General features: G+C 44.1%; 1 protein-coding gene across 1 annotated transcript in view; it reads right to left on the bottom strand.

Annotated features, from left to right (window-relative positions):
* LOC308302067 (ecto-NOX disulfide-thiol exchanger 2-like) overlaps nucleotides 1-22998 on the bottom strand; it is a 126717-nt gene that overhangs the window by 93514 nt on the left and 10205 nt on the right. The window contains exon 2 of the mRNA XM_080746249.1: nucleotides 1138-1287. Within this exon, the coding sequence (XP_080602375.1) occupies nucleotides 1138-1287 (150 nt within the window). The remainder of the gene's footprint in view (nucleotides 1-1137; nucleotides 1288-22998) is intronic.

The raw sequence follows: 22998 nt of genomic DNA, 5'->3' as shown, positions 1-22998 counted from the left end.
TGATGGACCAATCGCACAAAGCATAACATTTATGCTAATTCAGACTAATTAGTCTTACTCAGACTGAAGGAGACGTGGAGCAACAACTCTCTGTCTTACGGCGGGCCATGTTCTTTCTACAGCTCATCATGTAATAATTAAAAAGCCCTTCTTTTATTAGACACATCATTAAGAGACATAATCATATTAGGTTAAATTAGTTGATTGTTTAGTGGTGACATGCTCTATGACACACACACACACACACACACACACACACACACACACACACACACACACACACACACACACACACACACACACACACACACACACACACACACACACACACACACACACACACACACACACACACACACACACACCACACTATCCTTCAATGTCTGTGTTTGAGGAAATTGAAGGAATATATGAACACAGACTGACAGGTGCTGTCGTCATGGTAACAGAGACTTACTATAGCAGCTTCCCGGTTCTAACAGCCTGACCTCCAAACAGTGTTGCCAGGTCAGCTTATTCTAAGCAACTTTGGGCTTGATTTTCGGTCAAATGCAGACAACCACAACCACAGCAAGCTACTCGAAAACAACAAACATTATCCCCAAATCATTAGAACTATAAAACAACTCCAATGTGATATGAAAAACGATCCTTAGTAATATTGGAATGTACTGTAAAGGTTTGCTGTTGAAGGAATCAGTTTTGTTGAATGTACACTTTTCTTCTGCTATGAGCGATCTCCTTCATCAATCAATTTTATTTACGAAGCATGCGTTTGGTGTAACAGCATTCTAAATGAAGGTCTTCCACCTATTTGCATATTTACATTTACCACATTTAAAACAACTTGCTTGATGTCTGAATGTAAACATGACTGATGATGAGTTGAGTCTGTGTCACTTTCAGACTGCATAGCAAAATACTGCAGTTAGTTAAAATGGTAAATACAATGGTGAATTTGCAGTATATTACACCTATCCACAATGCTTTACAATGTGCGATACATTCACCCATTCACACACACATTGACACACCGACAGCGGGGGAAACCAATGCAAGGCACTATATCTCCTGAGGCATTGCCACCTCCAGTTTTACTGTTTGCACTGGAGAGGTCGTGTTGTGTTGTCAGTATACCTGGAGGCAGGCTGGCTCTCTCCCTCTTCTTGCTGTTGTCGGCAGCGTTCTCCAGAGTAGGAGGACACTCTGTCACCAGTGGCCCGCTGGAGCCGCTGAACTGAAGAGGCTTGTTGTTGGTCGATGGGTTAAAGGGCAGAGAATTGAGTCCTGGTAAGGCAGAGATAAATACAACACAGAGAGACTTGTTAACATTGTGTGAGACAGCTTTGGTCCAGACAGACATGTTAGATGATGTGAGACAGATATTTAGTCCAGGGGGAAACACAAAGAGAAGTGACCATACAGGGGCCAACTATGATGGAAGACTGTGTAAATCCCCTCCTACATGCATTACATTGAAGTTTTATGTACAACTGACTGTCAACTCATGTAGCCCTAATGTTAGTTATTTGCTGGACAGGGGCGCTGATGGCCTATACTGTTTAAGGTGCGTACCACGTAGGCTTTGATGCCTGGCAGACTTGGCAGTGTGTTTTGGCGGCAGATTTGCGCTCCCTCCCTGTCTCTCTCCATTGCAATCAAATAAAGGCGGAAAAGTCATGACACAGATTAATTCAGCCTCAGAACAGCTACAGTAGAATAACAAATCTGACAAATGAACTTTGAGGATAGGATTTACAGCAAACTGAGTGACAGTCAGTCTGTCTTGCTGTCGTGTCACTATCAGCTCTGAACAGGAAAAAAAACATGTTCTGTATTGATCTTTCTTCTGTGCCTGACAGAACCACTGGTCATATAGGACAAAGCAATAAGACAAGCTTACATAAATTATGGAGAGCAATATAATAAGGTTATAGCCAAATCCCAGAAAGCCAGGGAGAAATTTGTTTTGGGGAACTCAAATCTATTAGATAATTAGAACAAGCTCTGAGCAATGCACAAAATTCACCAGGATGGCCATTCTGGATTACACCTGTTTGCGTGTTTTAATGTTTGCTAAACATTACTGCGTAGATATTAGTCTGGAGTCTGCATTTTGTCAGTCAAAAATGATCCAACCTCTTGAGTGGAAACCACGAGATGAGAAGAGGAGAAGAGAAGAGAATCATTAACATATAAAAGGAGGCTTGACTCAACTTCATCTGAATTGTTCCTTTGCCCTACAGGCTAGTTTGGCTTATATTCGTAGTCATTATTTGCTGCCAACGCCAACAGCCAGGAAATAAGGAGGAATAGCAAAACACAGCTAAACATGAGCATACATTTCTGTGGATGACATGTGGGTATATTATCTGTTTTGAACTGACAACACTCAACTCACTATAATAGCAGCCTACAGCAGGAAACAAAGCGTCAGAAGAACACACTATGAATCCACAAGGTCCCCCCCCCCCCCCCATTCACCAGAACGGCTGTGGGCTGTATGCAATTATTTCACCACCAGAAGCCCATGCTTCCTCTGCTTTATAACTATAGCTTTTTTGGGGGATTGTAGTTCAAGTAGTCAGTAATATCTACTGTGTATATAGAATCTGATGCGTTGTGAGCTTGTAGATCTGCTATTTTCAAACGTTTTGTACTTTTACTTTTTACTCAATTCAATTTTGAATTCAGGACTTGCAACTAAGTAATTCTACATTGCAGTATTGATACTTTCACTTAAAGGAGGATTTCACCACTTTTCAACCTGCCTTCATATAATAGGTCCTCTTCATATAATAGGTCCTGACTATTGTTCATGATAAAATAGCAAAATAAAAATCTAATCAGTCTGGGTCTCATAGGAGAGCTGTGGGCGGGTCAAATCCATCCACCAGTGACATCATCGTTTGACAGATTTCTTTTAAGCAATATTTTTGAAAAAAGAAAAAAAAATAGTATCGTGAGAACAATGGCTTCCACTTTAACATTGCAACTTTTCGGGAATAGAAAGCCTGCAGTTTCTATTAGCTTGGATTCACCATTGATGATGTCACTGGTGGATGGATTTGACCCGCCCACAGCTCTCCTATGAGACCCAGACTAGAGAGTAGAAAAAGAATTGTGCTAATTTATCATGAACATTACTAGTGAGGACCTATTGTATGAAGACAGGTTGAAAAGTGGTGAAGTCCTCCTTTAAGTAAAAATCAAACCTTGGTTCGAAGTGGAGCCGTGAAATTGAGCACTTCCAGATCTATGTTTTTGATTCTATGTGTTCCCCCCTGTGTGTGTGTGTGTGTGTGTGCGTGTGTGTGCCTGGCCTGAAAACAGCGCCCCTCCCTTAACATGTGTGGTCATAAAAGGTACTGTTCGAACTCAACGGGACAGTTCTCACTGGTGAGACAGGACACACATTGCCACTCAGAGGGAGACCATGGGCTCCGCCCACGGCTCCAAAAAAAAAATTGTGTTTGCATGTGTTGAGTAGGGCCTATGTGTGTACGCTGTGCATTTACATGTGCATCCGAGCGTGCAAGTGTTTAACTCTGCCCGGTCATTGCCTGCAGTTGTATATCTGGACAAGCATGACAACGGGAGGGGAAAGGAAAATAAAACTGCTGTAGTCAGACACATTAGTTTAAGTGGAGGAGGGTTGGCTAGAGAGGATGTCGTAAATTAAATAGGCCATGGGAGTCTACATAGAAGATGCATTAACAAGAGGTTCCATTAATGGTATAGTGCCCAAAAGAACAAGAAAGGACCGTCATTTGGTATTACACAACATGGGCACTATAGGTGTGAACTACTTAGCCCATATATATATATACCAGTAAGGCTCCCTAATCGGGAGATAAGCGACCGTAGGTCACTTATCTCCACAAATAGGGCAAAAATGTGTTTTGCCAAAATCTTCCTGATCCATGTTGATGACATGAGTGTAGACATACTGTGTAGTGATTTTCGTGATTTTAGGGCAAAATCTGTAGGAGCAGTGTCCAAAAATGTGTTTTTAAAAATCGGCCTGGAGGTGGCGCTATATGGGACAGATTCATGTTGATGGGATGAGTGTAGACATACTGTGTACCGATTTGCGTGATTTTAGGGCGAAAATTGTAGGAGCAGTGTCCAAAAATGTGTTTTGCAAGAATCGGCCTCATGGTGGCGCTAGAAGAGGGCCATGTGAGAAATGAGGGGTGGGGTCTCCGCGCCGGCAAGGCGGACGAATAGGTACCGGCCCCGGCTGTCCCGGTCGCTCCTAGCCGGAGTTACGGCATTTTATGTGAGCTGCAGTGTAGGGGGTCCTCCACTGGGGGCGCCACCACTTTTGCATCCGTTCTGGAGCACCAGGAGTCGGCGGTCCCCGGGAATTCCCCGTGAGCAACCCCGTTGGGGTGGTCATTTGGTCATGTTTGCGCATTTGGTCATTTTTTACATCTGGGGGTCCCCCAGGGACCTGGGGGTCCCTGGAGCTCCGGGGGTCCTTGGAGGTTGTAGTTTGGCAGCCAAGGAACGTGTGTGCAAAATTTGGCATGGATCGGGGCAACGGTTGCGGAGATATAAGCAGGGAAAAAGTGTGACGTGTGAGGTGTGACAGACAGACTGACAGACAGACGGAGGGACGGACGGACGGACGGAGTTACTTACACTTTGTGGTGGTTTTGATAGTAAAGTGCGACCTACGGTCGCAATAATATATATATACATATCTATCTATAAATGCGAGAAGTCTCTGCGTGTGTGTTTGTAATCCGCGTATCTCGAGAACCGTTCGTCCCACCGGCTTCAGATTCGGCACACACGTTCCCCGCCGCAGCACGGAGTGCAGTGCCGGGCCTCGACCCGACCCGACGCGCGGTTTTCCCTAACCGGCGCGAAACGTTCGGAATCTCCTTATGCGGAAATCGGCGCAAAATCGGCGCAAGCGCTGACTCATTGTGACATCACTGCAGTGCCGGGTGCAAGCGCTGAGTCATTGTGACATCACTGCAGGCAGATACAGGGTCCTAGCCTCGACCCAACAGACTGAGATCTCCATATATGGGCATATGGGCAGATACAGAGATCTCCATATATGGGCATATGGGCATAAAAGAAGTAGATACAGGGTCCTAGCCTCGACCCAACAGACTGAGATCTCCATATATGGGCATATGGGCAGATACAGAGATCTCCATATATGGGCAATACAGGGGCCTTGCCTCGACCCGACAGATATCTCCGTATATGGGCATAAAAGGGACACAGACAGATATATGGGCATAAAAGGGACACAGACTGAGATCTCCATGACAGATATCTCCGTATATGGGCATAAAAGGGACACAGACTGATACAGAGAATGGGCATATGGGCAGATACAGAGATCTCCATATATGGGCATATGGGCATAAAATGGACGCAGATATATGGGCATAAAAGGGACACAGACTGAGATCTCCATATATGGGCATATGGGCAGATACAGAGATCTCCATATATGGGCATATGGGCATAAAAGATGGACACAGATAGAGTATATGGGCATAAAAGGGACACAGACAGATACAGAGATCTCCATATAATGGGGTTTGCATTAAAGGGTGGGGCATTCATTCCCTATTTACATCGTTCCCGAGTTGGCCAGGTCGCAAACTCCATATATGGGCATAAATGGGCACAGGCAAACAGATGGTCAAACCAGGTCCTACAGAGATCTCCATATATGGGCAGAAAATGGACGTAGACAGACATATCTCTCCATATATGGGCATAAATGGACACACGCAAACAGATGGTCAAAACGGATCCTATGACAACAGGTATAATGGGGTTTGCATTAAAGGGCGGGGCATTCATTCCCTATTTACATTGTTCCCGAGTTGGCCAGGCCGCCGACTAGCTTCTAGTAATATAAATAAAAGGAGACAAACACATTAAATTCAACTTTGAATAAATAAATGTTTTTTTACAGGACAGTGTAATTCAGGTTAACCAGTAAGGCTCCCTAATCGGGGAAAATCTGCTATTTTCAAACATTTTGTACTTTTACAAAATGTTGTACTTACTGGTCCACAAATAGGGCAAAAATGTGTTTTGCCAAAATCTTCCTGATCCATGTTGATGACATGAGTGTAGACATACTGTGCAGTGATTTTCGTGATTTTAGGGCAAAATCTGTAGGAGCAGTGTCCAAAAATGTGTTTTTAAAATTCGGCCTGGAGGTGGCGCTATATGGGAGAGATTCATGTTGATGGGATGAGTGTGCACTTGTGCCATATACATAGAAGCCTACAGCACAGAAAAAACACTGTGGTGTAAAGTTAAAAGTAATTAAGTAGATTTACTTACTTTACTGGTGTACTGTACTTATACTGTACAAAGGAGATTTTGGAGTATTTTCTGTTTTCAGTACTTTTACTCCTACTACTCTACTACATCTCGATCTAAATTTTTTACTTTTACTCTACTACAATTTGTTGAAAACTTTAGTTACTAGTTACTTTGGAGATATAAATTATTATACTATAAATCATACATTAATCCACTTTAGCCTTATTTATACCTCAGCTACTTGAAAATAGCTCATCTATAAGCTTGTTATGAGCTTGACTTTTACTTGTAACTGTAACAGAGTACTTGCAGTATTGATACTTTTACTTAAGTAAAACATTTGAGCACTTTTTATACCACTGCTTCGCTTCACCACTCCACCCATCGCGTCCTGACAGCCAATCGGCGTTGCTGTTGATGTTGTCCAGAGACAACGGGACATGATTCTTTTACTAACGCGGACCCCACCTGCACCACCAAAGACACACACACAGGCAGCACGCACGCACACATGTGTGGCGGAGAGAGTCGCAGCCCCAGCCTGAAGCCTCAAAAGTCTAGTATCTGCTCTCGTTCCATAGGGATATCCCTTTGGAGTGATGGTTAAGATATTGGACTTTCACGCCAGAGACCCGGGTTCGAAGCCGGGTGGGGAGGTTCGGATCACCTCCGTTACATTGGTGCCGTGACCCGGATCCGGGCTTCCCCGTAGGAGGAGGTCAAAGGGGGGTGAGTGTGGCGGAGAGAGTCGCAGCCCCAGCTTGAAGCCTCAAAAGTCTAGTATCTGCTCTCGTTCCATAGGGATGTCCCTTTGGAGTGATGGTTAAGATATTGGACTTTCACGCGGGAGACCCGGGTTTGAAGTTTGTGTGTGTGTGTGTGTGTGTGTGTGTGTGTGTGTGTGTGTGTGTGTGTGTGTGTGTGTGTGTGTGTGTGTGTGAGAGACCACACAACATGGCAGGCTTGGCAGCCATGGTCCACAGAGAGCAGAGGACAGCTTCACCATGTCTGAGAAGAATACCAGTCTACGTTCAGAGCATTGAGACCACAATCTCCATGTTTTCAATTAACCCATTATGTCCTCTAAATCCTACGTCTTCTAAAAAGATATCTGTTAAGGACCCCCAAAACTAGGCATGTATTTGGCTGCCGACCCCCATATAAAATGTTGTTCCATGGACCCCCAGAAGCAAAGAAGTGAGTAAAAAAACTTTGCTTATAGAGAAAAAGTATATAGTTAGACTACCCCATTTATTTCCATTGATTTAAAGAATCTCAAGAACCTGTTTCTTCAATAAAGGCATATCAATAAAGATATCTTTAAAAGAACACAGGACTTACAGCTGTTGATAGATGCAATTAGCTGCCACGGGGAAGTAACCTCAGACCTTTTAACTACAACGAGGTCTATCTAGCAATTGGGAAAACACAGCACCCTGCTCGTAGCAATTTGCTGCCATGTTCCAGTTGCCCTTTCCTTCCAAGAGCTGAATAATGAATAGGCCATGAGGCTACGGGCATGTGCACAGCAAATGTTTGAGAGTGCACGTGTCTAAGTGGTCTGGGTGGCATTGGTAGTGGACCATTAATCTCATCTGGTCATGAAGAACACAATGTGTAGATTAGCCTTAATGTTCAGTTCAGCTGAAGAAGATAACAGGAGCAAGACGGTGTCGGTGACATACCAGTGAGACTCCCTAATCGGGAGATAAGCGACCGTCACGTGGCATACACAAACTTTAGAAGGCAATCAAAGCCTGTCAGGAGGGAATATGGGAAATGGGACAGATCCATGATGACATGACTTTAGAGATACTGTGTACGGCATTGCGTGATTTTAGGGCAAAATCTGTAGGAGCAGTATCCAAAAATGTCTTTAGCAAAAATCCGCCTGATGGTGGCACTAGAAGAGGGCCATGTGAGAAATCAGGGGATGATTTGCCATCCAAGGAGTGTGTGTGCAAAGTTTGCCATCGATAGGGCTAACAGTGGCAGAGATAAGAGTAGGGACAAAAGTGTGAGGTGACGTGACGGACAGACAGACAGACAGACGGACTGACTGACTGACTGACGGACGGACAGACAGACAGCCAGTGGAGGTTTTGGTAGTAACGGTCGCAACAACATTACCACTTCAGTGATCTCACAGGTGCATTTGCTGCTCTTTGACTTTTCTGCTCTGTTCCATTTGTACACTCAGAGTTATGGGGGATTGGGGGTCCTTGAAATTAAAAGGTTTGAAAACCACTGATCTAGGAATACATAAATAAAATCCATTAATAATTGTTAGTGTGCAGCTACAAGTTAGCAAAATAATAATGTAAATAGTACAGTAAGAGTATAAAACAGTCCAACATCAACTGAATAATTCAAAATATGACTGCAAATGGAATACATGTGTCATCATATGATACACAACACAAGTATTGGATCAGCATAAACTGGCAAGGTTCGCTGATACCGATACGAGTATTTTAGGCAGTATCGGATACTGGTATTGGGAAAAGCTGCACCATCTATCCAAAAAATAAATGTAAAAATCAAAGTACGAGGGAGGGACAAGCTACTATTCATTAAAAAAATATCCTCCCATGTCCACCTACATTTTGAATCTTCCAAAGAAGAAAATATCCTGTCTAATTTGACCTCCTTAGTCTGCAGCCAAAATATAAAAATCGAACCTCTGTTCGAAGTGGAGCTGTGTGTGTGTGTGTGTGTGTGTGTGTGTGTGTGTGTGTGTGTGTGTGTGTGTGTGTGTGTGCAACAGCGCCCCTCCCTTAACATGTGTGGTCAGAAAAGGTTACTGCAGGCTACAGACAGACACGGAGACACGGAGACAGACAGACCCACACACACGGCCACGTATAGGGAGCTTGTGTTCCACACAGCTCCAAAAATGATATTCCCTCTGCCATAGGAAATTGCAAGATGAAAGAAGTCAGACTGAGAAAGTGGAGCAGTTAATATTAAATTGCTAGGAGCAAGCTTCAGTTTCCCATCTCAGGTGGTGGACAAACATAACACGATCTAAAACATGCACTCACATATGCATGCATACATCCAGAGATCAAATCAATTTCACAAGAGCATTTTCAGCAATTTCACAAGGAGTTTGCCTTCACTATTGAATGAATGTGTTCAAGACAATCCGTTTAAATAAAGTGTGATGAATCCAAAAGCTGCTGTCCAACACGATGGCAGGGGTTCCTTATTACACCACTCAAAATGACAAAGTATTTAAGTCTTTTACTGTATGTGCAGCCCGTCACAGCTCGAACTCATCCGCACGGCCAGTGAGCGAGCGTTCCGACGGTGATGTCGCACGGAACACTGTCCTCACATGGAGCCTTGGCCATTGCGTTGCGACGTAGCCTGAACCAATCAACTAAATAATAAGTGTTTTGGGGGCGGGACATGGCCGCGAAACCTCGCTCAAACAGAGACTCTGCGTGCGAATAGGCCTATAGGACACGACACGTTGTCGCTCGCAGTATGGCTGTAGGCTACGTCAGTACGTCGGTCTCATTGAAACAAATGTATTTTAATGAGATTTCATCACTCGCATCACGCCACATCGCTCGCGTCACGGGCAGTGCGGATGAGCAAGATCTAAACCCCAGCAGACTGTGCTGATTAGAACAGAACAGGCACGTGCACATATAGACATCAAAGGGGGCTTGTGCCCCTGCCCTTTTATCCATCTGTAAAAAGTGCCCTTTCCAGACCATGAATGCAGTTTTTTACTATGGTGAAAGAAATGCAAATGCCCTCTTTCCATGCCATACCCAAAGGCAGCGTTCACGAGAATTTCCTTGTCCAAACTCTCCTGAACTTGAATGCAACGTCTCATGTTGAAAGAATTGTCCTCTCTGTTGATTATGCTTAGTTCAGTGTGGTATAACTCACCCACAATAGCCAACCTCCAAGCTCACAACGACACGTTGTGAGCTTGGAGGTTTGCTATTTTCGATATTTCCACCAAAAGGCCCTTTTAGAAATGTCAGCCCCTGCCTCTCGAACATTCTCTGCGCGTCCCTGGAACAGAGGGCCCACTGATAGCGAGGTTGCCGGAGAAACATCTGCAGGGAATACTGGGTAGCTTTAAAGGCTGATAATGTAAATAATAATAAAAACTGTGGTCTAAAATCGTCCCTTTCTCACCGACCCAGTGTTTGGGCAATGCTACAAGAAGTCATTTTATGAAATAATCTGCCTCTTGCATAGTTTTCAAATGATGGATTACCAAGGTCATATTTCCCATCTGCTATCTATGTATCCGTGATGCAGGTCAAAAGTTACAATCTGATACCGCCACACTGCACTGTAAACACTTCTTAGACCAATGCAGGATCAATAATTCCAGGCTGGAAGCTGCGGTTCGCGGTCGAGTGAAATGACTTGGTCGGTCCTGCGTGCCGACAATTGGCAGTCGGAGCCTGGGATCCAGAATTAGCCTCCTGTCACCTCCAAGGTTACTGATGAAACCCCGTCACAAAAACTCCACAAGGCAATTGCTGGAAAAGCTCCAGCAGAGAGTCAGACAATGAGGTGAGATGTGGCTCTATTCATAGCCTGGACTGTCCATCAACCTCCAGACCCAGAGTATTAGCACCACTTTTGTTAAAACTACCAGCTGACTGTTTGGTGATGAATGCCCTCAGCAGATGAATAAACAGAATTTGACCTGCGGCCAGCATAACTATGGGAGGTAAAGCACGCCAGACAAATATTCTCATGGTTGTTTAGCTTACAGTAGCTTTTCACTTTGTGTATTCATAGCAAAGAGAGATGAAGATAAAATAACGGACAGTGGATGAGAAATTCAATTCTTTTCAGTATATAAAGACAATTTCTCTACAAGTTTGTTGTGAGCTTGTAGATCAGCTATTTTCACTACTTTCGTGTGACATTCGACATGCAACAAAGTATACAGAACTTTAAATAGAGATAGTTTCCATTTCATTACATGGCAATTACTGTACTGTAAAAGGAAGGGTTACCAAACAGGGTAAAACAAGGGTCTTCAACAGGGGGTCCGTGACCCCTAGGGGGTCCTCAGAGTTACTACAGGGGGTCCTCCAAAACATTGTTATATTAACCACATGAACCCTAGTGTCCTTATTCTGAGAACCTTAGACAAAGATAGCAGATCTATAAGCTCACAACGCCTCATGCTGGGAGGTGTTGTGAGCTTGTAGATCAGCTATTTTTGGCAAAGAGGTTTGGTGTAGCAGGGGAAAGGTGTAGAGGGGAAAAAGAGCAGACTAAGTACATAGTATTATTAAGTATTGACAGTTCAAGTGGTTAAATATCTGAAAAGACAAATTGTCATGAATCCAAAATACACTGATGCTGTCAAACAATGAAACTATATGTAATCTCTGAAAAGGTTGTGGGGGTCCCTGCTTCATCTCTCTCTCCCCTGGGGTAAAAGATTAAATATGGAGATACAGGGATTGTGTCCGACAGTGTCAATACTCTATCAGCATGAGTCATTTCACAGGAATAAATTGATGAGCATACTGTACAGTCACAATTAAAGAAGGTAAAAAAAATCACACCCATGTGGAGTGAGCGGTGCAGGCTGCTCAACAGCTCAGACAGACATACGTACGTACGTACGTACGTACAGACAGACAGACAGACAGACAGACAGACAGACAGACAGACAGACAGACAGACAGACAGACAGACAGACAGACAGACAGACGCAGAAATCGGTCAAATCTTGGCTGATACATTGGCTATGGCAGGTGACCCTCAGTGTGTACCTTATCCAAGGCATAAATACATTGTTAACAGTTGGAGGTTTCAGTTAAATATACTTATTTGTCAATACTACCAGCTGTCATTCCAGACTCCTGCTGTGTAGGGTGCACAATTGTGGGAATATTCAAGGTGTACAATTCCCATTAAGAATTGATGGAATTTATAGGGAATCGATGTAGATATATGGTATGGGTTATTTCTATTGCACAGGCTGTATTTGCCATGTCACATGTAGATATACAAACAACCTTTTATAATATCATATGCAGACATAAAATGTAATTTAAAAAGTAAAGTATGTTCTTTTGTAATAAACTACAAAAACCTTCCCATGACTACCCTCTCAAAAAGGTCCTCTTGGGCAGCCTAAGTATTACTTTTTATGTTAATGTCCCCTAAATAAGTTCACTATTAACACATTGGGTGCCCCAAGATTGAGCCCCATTTATCCCCTCTCGATGCCCAGACCCACCACCATTGTATTGAATACGGCCCTGCTGCGTCAATGCATGCGTCATGACGTCACTTGGTCACATGACCGCAGACAGGATTTTGTTGTGTAACATACTGTATGGGCTAGTGTTGATCATAGCTGTTGATTGCCGATCAAAAGTTGGTCATTTTGTCGCAGCCTGCCACAGTTTTAGCCATAAAACAAACATCAGAGATAAAGGACGTTAAAGATGGGGAAATGCATTGGAGTATATTATGGAGAAAAACGGCCGTGCGATGCTCTCAGCGTCGATTCGAAGCAATCCGCGGTGAATGGGCTACATCCCGGCGTAGCCCCGACCTTACGGTGAGATTTAAAGTTATACCATGTAAATTTTTTTATAAAACAAATCTTAAAATTGTCCTAACTGTTAAATCGCTAAAGTTTTAGAACCCCCACTCCGTTATTTTCAGCTTCTGAAGCCTTCTCTTTATATGTTTTCTACTTAGCCGTGACAGGGGCGGGATTTCCCGGCAAAATTACGTCATCACACTACCGGCCAATCACAGCGAGGGTTATAAACTGCCGGCCAATCACAGCGCATCTTGAAGTGGGGTCGCTATGGTGGCCATATTTGTAGTCACCCGTGTGTCTCTACACTCAAAAGGTAATCTCGCCTACCAGGCAGGGTGAAGGAGTCCGTTTCTCCGGAATGCCTGAACGCACAGGAACCAGGGACCCCTCTAATGATAGCTCTCGGCGAGGTGGAGGCAGACACGGGGGTGTGAAGGTACGAAAAACGGCCGAAAGACGCGGACGCGACCGCGGTTTGCTATAGGGCTACTGACCACTAGTTGAGCATCTTACACAGTATAGCTTTAAAGTTGTTACTGTAAATACAGTAAACGCGGCAAACGCAGCGTGGGCCTCCAGCGACATCAAAGAGTTTGACGCGTGGGCACCCGCTGAGTTAAAATGTCATGATTTTATATTGAATTTGTGAACGTTTCCAAAATCCCTTTGCAACAGTTGATAAAGTCTGAATGGGAGAGAATGCACCCAGCCCAGGATTATGTTATCATCAGTATTAATTTGATCAGTGACAAGGAGAGAATTCATCCTCTGTCATTCGCCCAGGCTTCAGGGAATTCACTGAAGGTTAATTTATTCAAATCTCCCATTCAATCATCTCTATTCCATTAAACTAATAAAGCTTTTGTTTACCATCTAATCTGTCTTCTCTTGTCAAAAGGTCGGTGTCTGTTCTGCATGTGCGTTTATAAGATAACCTGACAGCTGATAAGGTCATGTTAGCATCCATGTGTATGTGTGTCTATGTGCACGTGTGTCTGGCATGTCCTTGGAGGTAAATTAGCATGAACAATGCCCACCATGACACATTACCTTGAACTAATCGATCTAAGTGAAGCTCATTTTAGACAAAATGAACTCTGGTCTGTTGCGTTGTCCCAGAGGACCTCTAAAACGAAGCCCCTTGCCGGTCTGGAATGTCTTCTCCCATCTGTCCGTTTTTGTGAAATGTGTCCTACGATAATACCGCTCTGACAGCTCCCGTCATGACATCGACAATACAGAGACCTTGTCTGTACGGACAAGCGCTGGACATCATTATTACATGTCATCATGACAGTGATATGATCGGCACAGATGCTGTTATGATAATGACTTTGGAAAGGCTTGGCTGCCAGTTTAATAGCTAGTGAAGCCATTTGCAGAGTCTGTTGGAGAGACCTTTCAGCAGATGTCGACATGTGTTTTGTGTTCCAGTGGGTTGGTTTAGTGAGACCCTCCACAGAAGAGCAGAGGAGTCAAACTCAACATCAGGATACTGGGTCACTATATGGGTCTCACGTGTCATGTTTGCATATGAATCTCCCAACAAGAGCTGATTGGCTGTGACAGACCATCTCTTAAAGGACAAATGAACAAGACTATTAGAGAGTGTCTAGTGTCACCTCATTTGCAGCATTTTGTCTCTTCTACGATATACTGCTTTTGGCAGACTTACAGCGAGCAGCTGGGAGTAACAGCTGGGGGCTTGAGGCATGGCGCCCTGACCCCTGTGGCAGACTGTATTTAAAGTTGCTTCAATTTGGGACGTCTTATATGATCATCACACTGGCTCCCAAGCAGACAGTAGTAATACCTACATCACCAGCTGCTGTCTGCACTCCCTATGTTTTTTTTCACCCTAGAAAACCAGCAAGAAAAGAAAAGACTTAAAAAAAAAAGAAGAAAAAAGAAAAACTGTGTTTCCCATTGAATTCAATCTGTGTCTGTGAGTCTAGCAGATAGTAACAACTTGCACCACAACATGATGAAATAACCTTTCTACACAGTAAACAACCAGGTCACAGAGGCTACCATGTTATTTACTCTATTTTGTGCCGTTTTATTATGATGTACAGCAGTGGTTGTCAAAGTGGATTCCAGGGACTCTGTGGGTTCCTTTAGGGGGGTCTAAGGGAACAAAATGAACCCTGATGGGTTCATTTGGTTTCATTTGTACACTGTCAGAGTTAAGGGGAGACCTTGAAATGTGAACGTTTGAGAACCACTGATGTACAGTGCCTGGTCAACCAGGGTTGTTTTTAAATGTTCTTTATAAATACATTTGACTTGATATGACAAAGACAATCATCCAATTCAATTCATCTCTTTTTTTTATGCAAAATAACATGTGTTGTCTTACTGAATCTTAAGCTTAAATGCAAAGATTTCCAAATGATATATGTCTATATGCATACTATGTTGATGGTTTACCTCAACATAGAACACTGCTATAGCCTATAATTGATGAGAAATTATAAGCATGTCATGACTGTGTGCTTAACCGAGAGCTTCTGAGGGAATGATTCTCTGTGGAACAAACGTAAATAGTGAGGTCAACGGTGTCCCCAAAATGTAAATTACTGTCACTTGAAACAACTTGAGGCCATTACACAAAGTAGATATAAATATACTTTTTGTTTGTTTCTTCAATGACTTGAGTCGATACAATATCTGGAATAGTTAGTTCTCAGAAGTCAGAAAAGATTAGTGAGTGAAAGTGCTTTTGTTCCTTTAGGCTGTTGTGAGAAGAGAAAGGCAGAGTTGAAGCTACCATCAACCTCTTGTGTCTTTATTTAGCAGAGCACTGAGGCACAAAGCAACATAATTAACAATGACAAAAAAGCCAACTAAATAAAGGAGACAACTCCTAAGTTGTCAGGGTTCAACAACCTTCAGCTCACATGTTATTCTTCCTCTCCCAGCCTCATGCTCCTCCTAAATGAGTCGCTCAAACTGAGACAACGTCAGAGGAAGGCCTGTGCCATGCTCTCTAACCCAGTGGTTCTCAAACTTTTCTGTGTCATGGACCCGCAAATTGATATAAAACTGGCCGTTGGCGGAAGAGAAGATTTGTGTTAAAACATTGCAAAAACTTTCAGTATTCTTATACAAAACCCTTTCAAGATGTTTTGAAAATGTTCAAAAATAGCAGACGTACTTATATGTTTTGAATAGCCAGTATAAGCAGTAGGCATGCCACGATTCACTCAACTCACGATACGATTCAAGGTTCACGATTTTTTAACACAAAATTATTTTCCACAGAAATTACCGAAAAATATATATTTTTTAATATTATTTCTCTTAACCCCCCCCCCCCCCCCCCCAGCTATTAATCTTATATGTTCTACATTTTCATAACATTTATTTAACTACATTGCAAAAGTAGCATACTTCTCCTCTGCAGTCTACAGTGCTCTGAACTATCTCTCTCCAAAAGTGTGGAGTCAGACCACTCATCAGTGTCACATTTTGGGCTAAGACAGCCAATCAAGTAGGCAAAAAAGCAGTCTTCAATATTCTGTTTTCTCTTGATTCCTGGTCATTTTGACAGCAACAAATTGGCCAGTGTTTATATGAAATAATGTAAGCACTGACCTGTGTTCCTTTCTTTTTTGCCTAATGTGATCTACCTATAGGGTTTGCCAACCGTCCCTTGACATAAGGAATCTTAAAGGCATGTCCCTTATTGAAGGGACAAACTTTGTTCCTTATTTTTAGGAATAAATTAATGACACACATCTTACAAGTTCAAACAGCTCATTTACTGTATATATGTACTGTATGTACAGAGATCCAGAAGGATCTTACATCGCTGAGGACACATTTATGTCAGGTTTAACTCTCTGAGCAAACTTCTATCTTTCAGGCCGTTAACTGTCCCAGTGTCATGGCTGCACAACCAGAAAGAAAACATAAGGAAAGTTTAGCTTTAGGTGAGTGACAGACTAATCCCAAAGGATGAGACACAGCTCTTAGGGACGGATACCTCCGTCACACACAAACATCAGAGAAAAATGCTGATTTTGACAGCACATTTTTATTTAATTCTAGTCATAGTCTTTTGAATGAAATTCTATTAAGTTTTAGACATATTTTAGTCATCTGAATGTTTTAGTTCTAGTCTAGTTTTAGCCGACTAAATATCATACAATTTTAGTCGACTTTAGTCTACAGTTGATGTATTCCTGGTCTCTAAGCTGGCTCCCCCTTGTCATCCTGATTGAGGAGAGAGGAACTGGTTGGAATAACGTGTTCCTTTCACGCACTACGTCCTACCGTGGGTACTCCCCCCTGTCAGGTGATAAGAAGCAGCCTGCTCACTCCTCAGTTTGGCAGAGGGAGAGTAGCGCCCAGGATTACAACTTAGGCAATTAGCACTGGGTGAAAAATTGCTTACAAAATCATATTTTGGCAGACCCAAAGTATTTTGGCAGAACTTTATGGCTTTGTAATGGCACATTTTACACTTATTTGCATGCTGAAAATAGCCGATCGTGAGCTTGTAGATCGGCTATTTTCAGAGCACAGTACCCGAGCACAACCAAACATAAAATTACATGTCTTAGTTCGTCCCTCCATAACATTTTAGTCTATTTTTTGTGTTTGCTATTTTAATTATTAGTTAGCTTAGTTTTTGTTTTCATTTTCTTCAGTGAAAAACAAAGAGGTAATCAACAGACATTTGTCATTATAGTTTTAGGCAGTAGACAAAATTAACACTGTTGAATGCAAACTGGTCAATACTATTCTCTGCATTCATTCATGAGAGTTCTGTTGGAATGCACTTTGTCATCTTCCTCCAGGGGGAATTTGACCAGCAGGCTCCCCACAGGAACAGCTATGCCCCGGGCATATCTCTCTCCAAGCAGATCTGTTTACCTGCTGCATACTGTACGTGACATCTGCTAGCGTCACCACAATTCCACTTTCAGCCTTGTCACTTTTCCAAGAAACAAGGATTGAACGAAGAGCTGCAGCAATTTATCCATGTTCAAAATGTAAACACATCAGGGAACAGAGGTGGCTAAACATTATGGTGCTATGGGAACAGCTTATTTTGCACATTGTGCACACCAAGGAGGGCATAAATAAACTCAGTCTCAGCATAAATTATGAGGGAATATGCAAAAATAAGAAGAAAAAAAAAAGCTTGGAACTGTAATGCTTCAACTTGCAACCCTCTCCTTTACCATGTGTCTAAAACAATGCAGGAGAAACTTAGATCTTTTTACATCTGCACTGGAGCAAAATTGCAGGGAAATCTATCACATCTTCACCCACTGCAGCCATGTCTGTGTCTCCTACACAGCCCTATATTTATTACTTGTGCCAGCAGAGCGTGCGCGTGTACTGCGTTTGGCTGCGTATGTAGGTATTTATGTATGTATGTATGTAGGTAGGTAGGTAGGTAGGTAGGTAGGTAGGTAGGTAGGTAGGTACCTAGGTAGCTGTGTGTGTTTAAGCCCATAGCCCAATCAGGGTCCAGCATTTCTGGCGGCAAAGTCATCATTAACAGCCAATGAGGGACCAGCATTCCTGGTGATGCCAGTGGTGATGTCACTGGCATCGCCAGTGGTGATGCCAGTGGTGAGCTCACCTCATGGCGCTGCCCGATTTGCGTGATTTTTGGGAAAAATATGTGGCAAAAATGTGTTTGAAAAAATGGGACTGATGGTGGCGCTATATGGGACAGATTCATGTTGACGGCTCTCTTGGAGCCGCCGAGGCGGACGCGTGGGTACCGGCCCCAGCTCTCCCGGTCGCTCCTAGCCCGAGTTACGGCATTTTATGTGCACTGCAGTGGCGGGGGTCCTCCACTAGGGGTGCGACCACTTTGCATCTATTCTGGAGCACCAGGAGTCGGTGGTCCCCGGGAATTCCCCGTGAACAGCCCCGTTAGGGTGGTCATTTTTGCACTTTTTGGTGGCGGCGGAAGGGGGTCCCTGGGGGTCCCTGGAGCTCCGGGGGTCCCTGGAGGTTGTGGAGGTTGTGGATTGGCAGGCAAGGAGTGTGTGTGCAAGGTTTGGCATGGATTGGGGCAACGGTGGCGGAGATATGAGTTGGGGAAAAGTGTGACGTGACGGACAGACTGACAGACTGACTGACAGACTGACAGACTGACTGACAGACAGCCCGTGGAGGTTTTGGTAGTAAACAAGATGAGGAGGAGCATTAAGGATTAAACTTTTCTTCATGAGAAAACATGCTAACATTGCCGAACCAAAAGTGGAAAGGTAGGCTAATCTCTCTCACTCCTCAGCCTACTACTACTCCGCTATAATACCAGTAAGACTCCCTAATCGGGAGATAAGCGACCGTCAGGTCGCAGCGTGATTTTAGGGCAAAATGTGTAGGAGCAGTGTACAAAAATGTGTTTGAAAAAAATCAGCCTGATGGTGGCGCTATATGGGACAGATCCATGTTGATGACATGAGTGTAGACATACTGTAGTGTGTACCGATTTTCGTGATTTTAGGGCAAAATCTGTTGGGGCAGTGTCTAAAAATGTGTTTGAAAAAATCGGCCTGATGGTGGCGCTATATGGGACAGATCCATGTTGAAGACATGAGTGTAGACATAATGTGTACCGATTTGCGTGATTTTTGGGCAAAATATGTGGCAAAAATGTGTTTGAAAAAATGGGACTGATGGTGGCGCTATATGGAACAGATTCATGTTGACGGCTCTCTTGGAGCCGCCGAGGCGGACGCGTGGGTACCGGCCCCGGCTCTCCCGGTCGCTCCTAGCCCGAGTTACGGCATTTTATGTGCACTGCAGTGGCGGGGGTCCTCCACTAGGGGTGCGACCGCTTTTGCATCTATTCTGGAGCACCAGGAGTTGGTGGTCCCCGGGAATTACCCGTGAACAGCCCCGTTAGGGTGGTCATTTTTGCACTTTTTGGTGGCGGCGGAAGGGGGTCTTTGGGGGTCCCTGGAGCTCCGGGGGTCCCTGGAGGTTGTGGAGGTTGTGGATTGGCAGGCAAGGAGTGTGTGTGCAAGGTTTGGCATGGATTGGGGCAACGGTGGCGGAGATATGAGTTGGGGAAAAGTGTGACGTGACGGACAGACTGACAGACTGACTGACAGACTGACTGACAGACAGCCCGTGGAGGTTTTGGTAGTAAACAAGATGAGGAGGAGCATTAAGGATTAAACTTTTCTTCATGAGAAAACATGCTAACATTGCCGAACCAAAAGTGGAAAGGTAGGCTAATCTCTCTCACTCCTCAGCCTACTACTACTCCGCTATAATACCAGTAAGACTCCCTAATCGGGAGATAAGCGACCGTCAGGTCGCAGCGTGATTTTAGGGCAAAATGTGTAGGAGCAGTGTACAAAAATGTGTTTGAAAAGAATCAGCCTGATGGTGGCGCTATATGGAACAGATCCATGTTGATGACATGAGTGTAGACATACTGTAGTGTGTACCGATTTTCGTGATTTTAGGGCAAAATCTGTTGGGGCAGTGTCTAAAAATGTGTTTGAAAAAATCGGCCTGATGGTGGCGCTATATGGGACAGATCCATGTTGAAGACATGAGTGTAGACATAATGTGTACCGATTTGCGTGATTTTTGGGCAAAATATGTGGCAAAAATGTGTTTGAAAAAATGGGCCCCGGCTCTCCCGGTCGCTCCTAGCCCGAGTTACGGCATTTTATGTGCACTGCAGTGGCGGGGGTCCTCCACTAGGGGTGCGACCGCTTTTGCATCTATTCTGGAGCACCAGGAGTTGGTGGTCCCCGGGAATTACCCGTGAACAGCCCCGTTAGGGTGGTCATTTTTGCACTTTTTGGTGGCGGCGGAAGGGGGTCTTTGGGGGTCCCTGGAGCTCCGGGGGTCCCTGGAGGTTGTGGAGGTTGTGGATTGGCAGGCAAGGAGTGTGTGTGCAAGGTTTGGCATGGATTGGGGCAACGGTGGCGGAGATATGAGTTGGGGAAAAGTGTGACGTGACGGACAGACTGACAGACTGACTGACAGACTGACTGACAGACAGCCGGTGGAGGTTTTGGTAGTAACTGCGACCTGACGGTCGCAAACACACGGTACGGTCACCTGGAGGCGTTTTTTATTTATTTTCCTTCACTCTGGCTTTTTAGGGCTTCGGGCTTAAAATGATGAAACTCGCTAGGGTCGGGCCGAGCCTCGGGCCTGCCCCTTCTGGCCCAGTTAGGGCCGGGCCTTAATTTTCAGGCCCGTTGAGAACTCTAATACATGGCCTACTTGTGCAATGGGCAAGTTGGCGCCTCGACAGAGTGCAGTTCTAGTTGTTCATTTGGAGGGCTGGATGAATGCCACACGTCCACATCTGTAACCCCCGGGGTCATAGCCACCAGGTGACGACGACGAGATAGTCAGGGGAAACAAACTGAATCCCCTCCATTAACACAAGGTTTATGGCCTCTCCCCTGCCATCCCTCCACTAATCATTTGGTCTTACATGAAGATTAGATGAGGGAAAACAAGCCAAGAACCACCTAAGCTCCATTGGGTGGACCTTCCCTCAATTCATTACCACATAGCAACACAAACAGAAGCAGCCTTGTTGAATCGTGCAACGGGAGCGCAGCAATGGAGATTCAGCTCCGCTGAGCTTGACTTCACTTTCGCTCTCCCCTGCGTCTCCCCCTAATATCACTCTGCCCCAGCCATCTATCCATCTGTCTCATCTCACGGCGAGGCTGGCTAGGACCCATTCATCCTGTGAGCTAATTGCCAGTGTGCTGTGAGAGAGGTGGGGGTGGAGGTGGGCTTCAGAGTAATGTACAGCATCTGGAATTGTAAAAAGTAGAGGACATCGTAAAAATTATCTTCAGGAGTCCACCAAGCAGAATAAACAACTATTTAAGTGAATGAGAGGCGACTGACAAGCCACTTTTTATAAACCTCTGCACACAGTGACTCAATCACACAAACACAGACTACATCTGAAGCAGGCATGGGGTTATATGAATATTTCATGTCATGATTATTCTGTCCAAAATTGATACATGAGATCATCCTGCATGACAAATAATCACCAGAACACAATGAAAATTGTGACGACAAAGTATAGGCGGTCATATATGATGTTGAATAAGAGACCTCATTGATAAAATCCAACTTCACCAAAGGTTATTTTAATAGCACATTTAAGGAGAGAAAAAGTCCTTTTGCACACCTACTGAGACAGGTGCGTAGGAGCAGGCAACCAGTGCAACATGAGAATAACAAATGTAAAGCAGATCAATAAGGCTTTTATCTAGAAATGCCAGAAGCACTTTGAAGCCAGACCTAAGGCTACAATACAATGCACTTCTTTTCACATTGTTGAGTTAGAAAAAGTTTTGGAATACTCTGTGAACTCCAGCTGAACTTGAACAATTACATTTTTCGAGGGCACACCATACTCAAAAGCTTCATATATCCAGTAAATCTTTTACAGAAAGCCTTAATCTCATCCTCTGTGGTTGTTATAAAACCAGACCTTCGTAGATTCATATATATGTTACAGGATGTTTGGGTAACGCAGGACGTTCATTGTAAGAGCGCTTGTTTTGTCGTTCACCACACACTAATCACCACCAGGTGGCGACGACAGCCATTCACTCGCATTCACTAGTGAAGGCGCTGACGTCACTCGTTTGCGACTGTATTTACTAGCCTAGCTTGCCGCTTGCAATGTCGTGGACAATCAAGCGGGCGCGGCTCCGCCTGGAGGATGTTGCTGTGGGCGACCGCTTGTTCCGCCCCGTGCTGCACACCGAGTGCTCCGTTTCTCGACCGTCCTGTTTCTCTTTAAAACCGTGACATATATATATATATATAACTTGTAATATATAACTTTACAAGTTAACCACTTGACCACTTAAACTTGACCACTTGACCACTTAATAACTTGACCACTTAAACCCTATAACGTTGTTGACCTTAGATGTTGATTGTTGGTTGTGCTGAACTGAGCCGGCTTGGCCAAGTCCTCTCTCAGCACAGCTGCAGGTTCAGAGAGCACAATCTGACAGGTTAGGGGTTGACACACCTTGTGAAAACAAACAGTTCACATTGACAGGGGGGTCTCTAACACGCTGACTGGCTGCCCAAATAGAACACAATGAAAGCTATGAACACAATGAAAGCTAGAAAGATCTCTA

The sequence above is a fragment of the Nannobrachium achirus genome (assembly GCF_963921795.1).
Source record: "Nannobrachium achirus genome assembly, chromosome: 17".
NCBI lineage: Eukaryota > Metazoa > Chordata > Actinopteri > Myctophiformes > Myctophidae > Nannobrachium > Nannobrachium achirus.
This window is presented reverse-complemented; position numbering and strand designations above follow the sequence as displayed.